The sequence below is a fragment of the Budorcas taxicolor genome, chromosome 20, assembly GCF_023091745.1.
Source record: "Budorcas taxicolor isolate Tak-1 chromosome 20, Takin1.1, whole genome shotgun sequence".
NCBI classification, from domain to species: domain Eukaryota; kingdom Metazoa; phylum Chordata; class Mammalia; order Artiodactyla; family Bovidae; genus Budorcas; species Budorcas taxicolor.
In genome coordinates, this window is record NC_068929.1 from 12,399,606 (window position 1) to 12,412,018 (window position 12,413).

Here is a 12,413-nt window from a genome sequence, read left to right on the forward strand (position 1 = left end):
ATACTCTTACTCTCCTCAACATATATTTTTTTCTTTTCTATTAAGACTTCAGTTGACACTTTGCCAGGGATTTCACTAAACATGTTTTTCAATTTAGTTATTTAATGGGCCTTTGTCATTTCTCTTAACCCCCATATTTGATAGATTTGTTTTCTCCTCCTCTAAGAGGTCTTTACTAAGAGCATTTAACCCACAAATGCTTGCTGCAATCATTTTAGAAACCAGCTTTATATACTCCTTACCAATTACACCTCATCCTGGTAAGGAGTTCTTTTTTTTTTTCCTTTTTAAAATACACCAGAATAGTTAAACCTTCCCTGTTTTAAAACTTTGCAAGTCATTCATTCATTACTTCCAGCTCAGTTTACTATCTTCAGAACGTGGTCTATGGGGCTTCCTTGGTGGCTTAGCAGTAAAGAATCCGCTTGCCAATGCAGGAAACATGGGTTCTATCGCTGGTGCAGGAAGATCCCACATGCCAGAGCAACTAAGCCCTGAGCTCCACAACTACTGAGTCTGTGCTCTAGAGCCCTGGAACCACAACCACTGAAGTCTGCACGCCCTAGAGCCTGTGTTCTGCAACAAAAGAAGCCATTGCAATGAGAAGCCCGCACATCATCAAGTACAGAGCAGCCTCTGCTCCCCGCAACTAGAGAAAAGCCCGAGAAGCACTGAAGACTGAGAGCAGCCAAAAATAAATAATTAATAAATTTTAAAAAAATGTGGTCTATGATCTATAGTTAATAGATTCATTGTTAGAGTGAACTATAAAACACATTTTAAGATTCTGCATTCATTCAATGTATACACATGTTTATTATAAGATTCTGAATATGTGTGTCATAAAATTTTATAAATAAAAGAATACGTGTTTCATAATCATGCAGATTTAGATTCAGATTCAGCCAAGAACACTCTTGAGTCTCTGGGCAAACTACTTACCTACTGATATTTCAGTTCTCCCATAAGTAAAATGGAAGTAACTATCATGTGTAAAGCAACAAGGGGCTAGTATAATGAGCATAATGTATGTAAAAGTAATAATGTATGCCAAATGCCTACAAATGATGAGTATCATATTACATCATCCTACAATAGAAAAAAATGTTAATTCACTCTCTCTTCCCTTTCAACTCAAGCAAAAGGGCAATAAATGCTGTGCTCCTCAATTTAATTCCATTATTAAATTCCCTTAAGTAAAAGCAGTTTGGCAATATGAACTGAGTTTTTGGATGTTCATATATACTGACCCAATATTTTCACTTTGGGAAATAATCTAAAACACAGAAATTGTTTTATGTATAAGGATGTTCACTGTAGTGTTTATTATAACTGCAAAAATATAATAAAAAAAGAAACTTGCTAACTGTCCAAGAGCAAAATGTTTAATTATGAGAAACTCATAAAAACATCTTGTGGTCATTTAAAAAGATGCAGACAAAATAATTTCACAGCATGTCAGAATGCTTAGGTGCTAGGTGAAAAAAGCAAAATTATTAACATAAAGGTCTCAACTGTATAAAAATCAAATAAACTGAGAAAAAATATTGGAAGGAAATGTATCAAAGGGCTTAATTACCTCATGGTCCTGATATTTGTGATTATTATTTTATGGTTGCTTTCAATAGTTTTCTAAAATACCAATGACCATGTCAAAGATGATGATAATAACAGTTATTATTTATGAAGTGTTTACTACATGACAGGCCCACTTCTAAGAACTTATGGTATTACACTGAAAAGACTTGCTTTGTTTTAAAATTTTTACCATTAAAAAGACATATGTTGATTCAAATCTTATAGTCTTTCAGATATCAGATTTCCTTCAGCTTTCCTTCCATTCTGAATTCAAATATTTGCTCAGCTATCAGGTGCCATTTTGGAATAAGATGTAGCCACCATTCCTGTATTGGTTTTATCTACTGCAGAAAATTCTAAGACAAATCTGCACCCTAATCTCCTATTCTAGTATCTCATTTAACCATTAAGATTCTGGAACTCTTAACATTATTACATAGTACCTCAAATAATTCTAGTATGGAAGTCGTGAAATAAGCAAACATGGCTTCTGAAAACTCTTTCCCACCCTAACGCCCATCTGTGTGCTAAGTCGCTTCAGTCATGTCCTGACTCTTTGGGACCCTATGGATTTAGCCTGTCATGGTATGTTCCAGGCAATAATAGTGGAATAGCTTGCCATGCCCTCCTCCAGGGGATCTTTCTGACCCAGGGACTGAACCTGAGTCTCCTGAGGTTCCTGCATTGCAGGCAGATTCTTTACCACTGAGCCACCGAGGAAGCCCAACATCCATCTATAGAACTACACATCTACAGTTACCACTTCTGCAAATCTCTGTCTTCCATTGTAAACTCCCCACCCTCTACAATCCAGGAGACCTCTCCTGCCGGCCAGCACTCACCAGAGCGCTATCATAGCACTGGCTGAATGGAACCAACTAGGAAAGATTTTCAACACCTGGGGAATTTAGCTGTCTCTTAGCTGTCTCTGATCCTACCTTTCTGAAGGTGGAATCACTCTACACTGTTTCTGAAAACTTTTCACTTTGATTTTCTCAGCTTTTTCACCCTTTTGTTTTTTAGGAACAACATCTCTTTGGCACCAACATGTATTCAAATATCAATTTTAGGAAAAAATTCATAATTTATATCTTGGGCAAAACAAATAACTCCCACTTATTGCTGTGTTCTTCTCTGCAGTTTACATTTGATAAATTTATTTCATTATATATGTCACTTGGTTTGGCTTCCTGTATAACCAAATTCCTTTTCTTAAAAACAGTGTCTGCAGTAATCCAACATGGTTAACTGCAAGCAATTCCTCTAAACATAATACATTTATATCCCAATGCAGTTCATTTATAGGATTTAGAAAAACAGAATTCATGAGATGGCTTTAACATTATATAAAAAAACTAGTCATAAAAACAATGGATATAAAAAGTTTTGATAACGGAAAGATTTACAACTGGAATCATATATATTTTTACCAAAATCTTATCCTGCTCACAATATACAATGATAATAAGCTATACATCTTTAAAATATTTTAAGATACTTCTGTGGGAGGAATTCAGTCATTCCCTGAATATCTAGGATGAAAATGTAACAACATCAAGGCTGATCTGGTAGGGGCCTCTTTCAGGTAAAAGAAAATGAATCACTAATAGTTCATTAGGCTCCTATTAAATTAGGTGAACTGCCAAACTGTTACGCATTTATGCATTGCATACAGTGCAGAGTCAAAAAGAAATCTGCACCTTCAAGCTAGTATTTCTCTTTTGCAGTTGCAAGTTTTCAACTTGGCAGAGTCATTCTCTAAAAAGAATAGGTGCAGGAGAGGGTAAAAACGGAAAACAGAATTGATTTCAAAAAAACGGAATCCTCCCCTGATTAAGTATAACTGATTTACCATTCTAATACGAAAGCTTTGACAAAATAGAGAAACTTAAAACCAAATGTAACTTTTGTTATCCTAAAAACGAGTATGTCAGGACAGCCATTTTACAGTTTTGCATTTTCAAATACCTACTACACGATGCAACTTGTATTTTTTTTTTAAATCTTTCCTTTAGGTTAAAAAAAAAAGCACCATTTATACACTCATCATTCAAGCTACAAGCTTCAAGGCAGGATTGCTACTGAGCTTCTTAACACAACTGTCAAAATCAATTTGTGGACAATCTCCAACTTAATTTTCTATATTTTTATCTGTGGAAGAACGGAACTGATTAGTGATGGTTAAGGTAACGTGCTTAAAACTATGCAATCCTTGTAAAATCCAGTTGATTCTTAAAATCTGAAAACAAGTTAACAAGCGATTGCTTTCAATAGGAAGAAAACCACTCCCCAAACAGGTTGCTTGTGGCGTGGGTCCGCTTCTCAGCAGCAGTTCCCTGGGGCGTGTTCGCGTGGGAGAAGTACAGAAGGGCAGAAGTGCAAAAAACACAGACCCACGCAAAACCCGTACAGTTATGTAAACATGTCGTGAAACCACGAATCCCCAAGGGGAAAAAAGCCGCCTGGAGACAGCGATCAGCCGTCGGAGTGTGGAGGCGGTGGTGGGTGCGGGCCCGGGACAAAGAGCGGGCATCCGGGGCAGCGCCCGACGGTGCCCAGAACCCGCGGGGAGCAGCTGTGCCGGGGCCCTCAAACGCCGCGGTTCAGTCAGTCAGCTCCCTGAGGCGCAGACCTTCTTCCTGCCACCCCTTAGGGGCTACGGGCCCTAACCTCGGCCACCTGAAGAGCCGCCGCCCGCCCCCTGTCCGGATCCCCAAGAACGCCTGGGCCAGCAGCTGTTGGGCTTAGAACCGCGCCGCCGCCGCCGCCGGGCTCCAAACGGCCAGGCTGGCACCGCTGAGGCGGCGGCGCCTCTCCCCGCGGCCGTCAGGCAGCTTGCGAACAGCTTGCCCCAGTTCCCGCCCTCCAGTCAGGGGCCGCGCACCCTCACGCCACCTACCCGGTCCCACACCATCCCAGAGGCCTCCGGCGCTCGGGCCCTCTGCCGAAGCGGCGCTGCCTCCCGTCCGGGGCCTGAAATGGCTGCGGAACAAAGAGAATCTGGGCTCCGGCGAGCGCCGGTCCGATTGGACGGGGGGCGGGGCCCGCCGCGGGAACGTTCGGCGGCGGTCGCCTTGGCAACGGCGCCGGGGCTGGGGAAAACCGCGGCCGGGCGACTGCGGGGCCTAAGGACCTGAGCCCGGCGGCGCGTGGCAGCGGTTTCTGAGCCCGCGCTGCAGGCTCGGGCCTCGGGCCTCGGGCCTCGGCCCGCTGCCGGGCTCCAGCTCGCGCCTCCTGCGGCCGGCTCGCGGGCCCGAGCCTGTGGCTCAAAGAGGAGCCGCTGTTGACGCTGCTCTGCCCTGTGAGGCCTCGGACAAAATGGCCCTGCAAGGGTGGCTGTTTCCGAACACAACGGCCCTTCCCGGGGACCAACTCCAAAGTGACAGCCCTTCCCCGGGAGCCTATTTAATACCGAATGTGCCGCATATTCCACAATAATACAGTTCCGTCGCCGCTGGTAAAAAGCAGAAATGTCTTCAATGGATAGATAGGGTGGACGCTTGTCCGCGAATGTTACAGGATAGCTTTTGAGGTATGCTGTGTCTGACACATCGACTGCTATGTAGGTGAAATTAAATGCTTTCTAAAATTAGGTTTTACGTCTTCAGGCGTGTATTCATATAGAAGTGTCATTTCTTGCTGTTAGAAATAACAGGCTCTCTCCGTAACAGGCCATCATGAGAAATTAAAATGTTCTATTTTCTGAACAGAAAAATATTTATATTTTATATAAATGAGCCTATAAAGGTAGACGTTTTATATACTCATTTATTATAATGATAGTGAGTAGATAAATAGTTCCCTTCTCCACATTATTCTTAACATATAAATTTACTATATGTGAATATTTAAAATATTATTTCCTAAGGTGAGGATGCTGCTGATAATATTCTTCCTCACGTGGTCAATGTGTGTAAAAATACCAGCAGTTTTGACTATCCTGCTTGCAAACGCTGTATACATTACGTTTTGAAAATGTGTGGTGGTTGTTGCCTTCCAGGTATAGTCTAGATTAAAGTATAGTACCAATACTAGAAGTGTGTTTTTCATACTGAGACATCTTATTTGTTAATAAACTTCTTAATTTTCATTTGCAACAACAGTCATTTTATGAAAAAATGTTTATTTAACTTAGACTTTGAGTATAAAAGGAGCTTTTCTATCATTAGGAAATTGAACATAGCAGAAAAAATATTTTAAATAACTAAAATATTTATAATTATGATTAACATTTTCTAATGGTAATTCAATAGCAGTTGCATGCAGTAGTGTGAAGCAAAAAGAGACCCCTGAAAGAGGAATAGATTACCAAGAAAAAAAATCTTAATGTCAACCTTCCTAGCTGGTATTTCAGTATATCTGCAGGGATATTTATCCAAAATATGTATATTTATCCAAATAACAAAATTATATTTCTGCTTTTGAGAAGTCCTGTCATGGAATAGGGAGCCTTGTTCTCTACAAATCAGGGTGTATGTGGTACTTGTATGCTACTTTACTAAAGAAAAATAACAGGAATACTTTTAAAATGTGTAGGATTAGCAAATAATGACAGGTGTAAAGATTTATTGATTAAGCAATTACTAAGGAATTTGCCTAATAGTTTGGAAATAGTTGAATTGGAAAGAAGTAAAGTATTATTTAATGTATGTGAGAAGATTTATTGACCAAGATATTTTGAAAGGAAATAATACTGATTATCAATGTTTTGAAATTGAGACTAGGCAAATTAAATATGCATTCTTTTATAAAATGTAAATGAAAATGAATTAAAATTTTAATATAAAATAGTTCTCTATTGGATACAGAGATATTTAGACATGTAGGCTTTTAATATTTGTCCTTTAGGTTAAATTAAAAATATGTGTTTTAAACAGTAAATCTTCTTATCATTAACAAGGATTTATTAACATAGCTTATTTTATTTTAAATTTCCTGTTATTATTTCCTCTTGGCACAATTAGCCAAATGAAGTAGCATCTAATCCAGGAGTGTTTTCTCTTCACACCCAAATACAGTACAACAGTGCTCATGTGATAAACTTTTAAGAATTGTTGGTATTTTTAATGACATATTTGAAATTAAAAATAGTAAATAAACTTTGAGTTTAACTTCAGAATCATTACAGATATCATAGTTTAAATTTCTGTATTAAAATTTCTTTCTTAGGTAAAAACATGACCAAGATAAAATCAAGGCATGATAGAAGTTACAAAATAGTATTAAGGGAGAAAACATACCTATAAGCTTTCACCTTGGAAAGAAAAGATGCTTACTCTGTAGGTTGTGGCACTGTCAAAACAAGCATGAATCTCAGAAACAGAGGCTCTGTATGCACTTACAGACACTTTCAGTGTGGTCCTTCTGAGCTTCACTTTGTCTTAAACAGGATTAAATAAGATAAAGTATATTAGGAGCTTATTAGCAGAGTGTCTGACAGATAGTTGGAGGGCAATAAAAGATAGTATTATTAGGTATTAACACATATAAAAGAACAGATGTTTGAGGAGGAATGGTTATTGAAAAGAATAGGTCTGGAAATCCAGAAATTGTTAAATATTTTTAATAGTCAATTATTAGTGAGTATATAGAAACTCAGTAAGATAACTGAAACTAGCTATTAGATACAGGGAAGCTTCTAAAATAGAAAACTTCCGAGAAATGCTTCCGTTTTACACTTCTGGAAAGTTGTGGATTCTCACTAGATCCTTTAACACTAGGTAGTTTAAGGAATTGGCTTCCATTGCAATATGTTCAGATTGGCAATAAGATAAAAACATTTAAAAAGTAATTATATAGAGGAATTTAATTCAAATGTTGGAAAAGGACAGTTGTATTCAATATTCAGATATTTGTAAATAATCTATAAGCATTTCTCACTTAAAGCAAACCCAATTTATAGTTTGTACAGAGAGATATACAAGGGAATTATTATTAACCGGGAAAAGATTAACTTCAAAGTTCCTTTAACTATTAATATCTCCTAGTGATTAAAATATGATTCTATTTATAAAAATGTCTCCTTAGACTTCTGCTTCTGAGAAGATGGAGCAGACCTACTTTTTGCTCTTCTCACGAAGTACAGCTGAAATCCTTGAACGCTACACACAAAACAAGCATACATTTTACACATAAAACGTTACACATGTGTTACACATAAAACATCCATGAAAGAGCGAAAACAGACTAGCTAATGTCCTGGAAACCCAAGGAATATAAAAATTAGTTACCTGAGTTTTCTTTTTGCCTCAGATCCCAGACTTGAGACTGAAGAAGCTGGCTACTTGGAAGCGTCTATGGTGCAGACCAAGAAAGACCCAAGAAAATATTCCTCTCTGTAGCTGAAGGACCAGTAAAGGGGCAGGATAGCAGACAGAAAACATTTAGACAATAAATGTTCTACTCCAGACAAAAACTATGAAAAAAATATGACTCCTGTCCCCTAATTCATGCTAGCAAAGGTCTAGTGGAGAGCCTAGACTTTCACCTCAACTTCCCCTTGCCTCTTCTGGTATCAGAGAAAGTTAAGTAGGGAGTTAGGACATTGATCCCACTAACCAGTAATGGGAAGCCTCCTATCTTGGGTGTCAATGGAGGCCAAATAGGGAACTTGGGCTTCTTCTCCAACCTGGCAGTAATGAGGTGGTACCTGCTCTCCACCCCCACTTCCACTTGGAATGCTGTGTCAGAAAAAGCCAGCTAAAATAAAAGATTTAAATAAGATCTAAAATCTCATAGTACAATACCCTCGATATCTAGATTTCACCTGAAAATCAATGATCATTTAACAAACTAGAAAGATTTCAAACTGTATATCAAAAAGACAATAAATGATAAAACCAAGATGAGAGGGTTGTTAGAATATCTGACAAAGATTTTAAAGCAGACAGACAGATCTGAGAAATGCTTCTCTGAACAGCTACAAAAACACTTGAGACAGAAAAAGAAAATCGTTAGCAAAGTAATAAGAGATATTAAAAAGAACCAATGAAAACTTTAGAACTAAAAATTTAATACTTAACTAAGATCATGACACCTGGTCCCATCATTTCATGGCAAATGGAAGGGGAAAGCGTGGAAACGGACAGATTTCTTCTTGCTCTGGAAAATCACTGTGGATGGTGACTGCAGTCATGAAATCAGAAGATGATTGCTTCTTGGAAAGCTATGACAAATATAGACAGTGTATTAAAGAGCAAAGAAATCACTTTGCCAACAAAGGTCTGTATAGTCAAGGCTATGGTCTTTCCAGTAGTCATGTATGGATGTGAGAGTTGGACTATAAAGAAGGCAGAGTGCTGAAGAATTAATGCTTTAAACTGTGGTGTTGAGAGTCCCTTGGACTTCAAGGAGATCAAACCAGTCAATGCTAAAGGAAATCAACCCTGAATACTCATTGGAAGGACTGATGCTGAAGCTGAAGCTCCAATACTTTGGCCACCTGATGTGAACAGCTGACTCATCGGAAAAGACCCCAATGCTGGGAAAGATTGAATGAAGGCAGAAGGAGAAGAGGGTATCAGAGAATGAGATGGTTGGATGGCATCCCAATTTAATGGACATGAACTTGGGGAAACTCTGGGAGGTGGTGAGGAACAGGGAGGCCTGGCATACTGCAGTCTGTGGGGTCACAAAGAGTCAGATGTGACTTGGTGACTGAATAACATCAGCAGAAAACTAAGTGAATAGGTTTAACAACACAATGGAGGAGTAGAAGGAAAGAATCAGTGAACCTGTAGATAGATAAATAGAAATTATCCAATCTAGCAGTAGAAAGAAAATAGATTAAAAAAAAAATGAGCAGAGTTTCATGGAGTTAAGTGACTAATTAAAGATCTAACATTTATGTCATCAGAGTCCTGGAAAGAGAAAAGAAAGGTGGGCCTAAAAATACTCAAAGAATGGCTGAAAACTTCTGAAATTTGACAAAAGACATACATCTACAGTGTATTTTCAATGGGGGTCCCCAGACAGCTAAATGAGGGAGAGTGTTTTCAACAAATAGTGCTGGGACAACTGAGTATCCATATGCAAAAGGGTAAAATTGGACCCCTACCTTGTACCATTTACAAAATTTAACTCAGAATGGATCATAAAACTAAATTTAAGAACTAAAACTATAAAATTCTTGGAAGAAAACATGGAAGTAGATATTTGTACCTTGTATTAGGAAAAGACTTCTTAGATATGACACCAAAAGCGTAAGCAGCAAAAGAAAATACTAGATAAATTGGACTTCAATAAAATTTAAAATGTTTGTGCTTCAAAGGATAACATAAAGAAAGTGAAAAGGCTACCCATAGAATGGGAAAACGATATTTGCAAGTCACATATCTGATAGACCTTTTCTAGAATAAAGAACTCATATTTCAATAATATAAAGACAAATAATCGAGTTTAAAATAGGCAAAAGATCTGTATAGGCATCTCTTCAAATAAGACACATAGATTGCCAATAAGCATTTGAAAAGATACTCAGTCTCATTGTTCAGTTGCCCAGTTGTGGGCAACTGGGCAAGCTAGACTGTTTGCGACCCCATGGACTATAGCATGCCAGACCTCCCTGTCCCTCACCATCTCCCAAAGTTTGCCCAAGTTCATGTCCATTGCTTTGGTGATGCCATCCAGCAATCTCATCTCCTGACAGCCAACTCGCTGGGAAAGATTGAAGACAGAAGAAGAGGGCAACAGAGACCTCTGACGCCCTCTTCTGCCTTCAATTTTTCCCTGCTTCGGGACTTTCCAATGAGTCGTCTGTTTGCATCAGATGACTGAAATACTGGAGCTTCAGCATCAGCATCAGTCCTTCCAGTGAGCATTCAGGGTTGATCTCCCTTAAGATCGACTGGTTTGATCTCCTTGCTGTCTAAGGAGTCCTCCAGCACCACAGTTTGAAGGCATCAATTCTTTGGTGCTCTGCCTTCTTTACAGTCCAGCTCTCACAACCAGATGTGACCACTGGGGAGACCACTGGGGAGACCATAGCCTTCAGCATATGGACGTTTGTCGGCAGAGTAATGTCTCTGCTTTTCAACGCACTGTCTAGGTTTGTCATCTCTTTCCCGCCAAGAAGCAATCGTTTTCTGATTTCATGGCCACAGTCACCATCCTCAGTGATTTTAGAGCTCAAGAAGAGGAAATCTGACACTACTTCCACCTTTTCCCCTTCTAGTTGCCATGAAGTAATGGGGCCAGATACCATGATCTTAGTTTTTTTTTTTAATATTTAATTTTAAGCTGGCTCCTCCTTCACCCTCATCAAGAGGCTCTTTAGTTCCTTTTCACTTTCTGCCGTTAGAGTGGTATCATCTACATATCCCTTATGGCAGAAAGTGAAGAAGAACTAAAGAGCCTCTTGATGAAAGTCAAAGAGGAGAGTGAAAAAGTTGGCTTAAAGCTCAACACTCAGAAAACTAAGATCATGGCATCCGGTCCCATCACTTCATGGCAAACAGTGGGTGACTTTACTTTTTTGGGTGCCAAAATCACTGCAGATGGTGATTGCAGCCATGAAATTAAAAGATGCTTACTGCTTGGAAGGAAAGTTATGACCAACCTAGATAGCATATTAAAAAGCAGAGACATTACTTTGCCAACAAAAGTCCATCTAGTCAAGGCTATGGTTTTTTCAGCGGTCATGTATGGATGTGAGTGTTGGGCTATAAAAAAAGCTGAGCCCCGAAGAACTGATGCCTTTGAACTGTGGTGTTGGAGAAGACTCTTGAGAGTCCCTTGGACTGCAAGGAGATTCAACCAGTCCATTCTAAAGGAGATCAGCCCTGGGTGTTCTTTGGAAGGAATGATGCTAAAGCTGAAACTCCAGTACTTTGGCCACCTTATGCGAAGAGTTGACTCACTGGAAAAGACTCTGATGCTGGGAAAGATTGAGGGCAGGAGGAGAAGGGGACAACAGAGGATGAGATGGCTGGATGGCATCACCGACTCAATGGACATGGGTTTGGGTGAACTCTGGGAGTTGGTGATGGACAGGGAGGCCTGGCTTGCTGCGGTTCATGGGGTCACAAAGAGTCGGATGCGACTGAGTGACTGAACTGAACTGAACTGATCTGCATATCTGAAGTTGTTGATGTTTCTCCTGCCTATCTTATTTCCACCTTGTAATTCATCTACCTGGCATTTCTCATGATGTGCTCAGTGTATAGGTTAAATAAACAGAGTGACAGCAGACAGCCTTGTCGTAATCCTTTCTCAGTCCTGAATCAGTCAGTTGTTCCATACAGGGTTCTAACTGTTGCTTCTTGACCCACATGCAGGTTTCTCAGGAGACAGGTAAGATGGTCTGGTATTCCTTTCTCTTTAAGAATTTTCCACAGTTTGTTATGATCCACACAGTCAAAGGCTTTAGCATAGTCGATGAAACAGGTGGATATTTTTCTGGGATTCCCTCGCTTTCTCTATGATCCAGCAAATGATGGCAATTTGATCTCTGGTTCCTCTGCCTTTTCTAAAACCAGTTTGGACATCTGGAAGTTCTTGGTTTGCATAATACTGAAGCCTAGCATGCAAGATTTTAAGCATGACCTTACTAGCATGGAGATGTGTGTAATTGTCCAATGGTTAGAACATTCTTTAGTACCAAACTTCTTGGGAATTGGGATGAGGATTGACCTTTCCCAGTCCTGTGGCCACTGCTGGGTCTTCCAGATTTGTTGACATATTGAGTGCAACACTTTGACAGCATCATCCTTTAGGGTTTTGACTAGCTCTATTGGAATTCCATCATATCCACTAGCTTTATTGACAGCAGTGCTTCCTAGGGTCCACTTGACTTCACACTCCAGAATGTCTGGTTCTGGGTAATTGACCATACCATC

General features: G+C 39.5%; 1 protein-coding gene across 1 annotated transcript in view; it reads right to left on the reverse strand.

Annotated features, from left to right (window-relative positions):
• Nucleotides 1-4,540, reverse strand: part of TNPO1 (transportin 1) — an 83,831-nt gene extending 79,291 nt beyond the window's left edge. Inside the window, exon 1 of the mRNA XM_052659008.1 lies at nt 4,478-4,540. Coding sequence (XP_052514968.1) covers nt 4,478-4,492 — 15 coding nt within the window. The 5' untranslated portion in view covers nt 4,493-4,540. The remainder of the gene's footprint in view (nt 1-4,477) is intronic.
• Nucleotides 4,541-12,413: the final 7,873 nt, after the last annotated feature.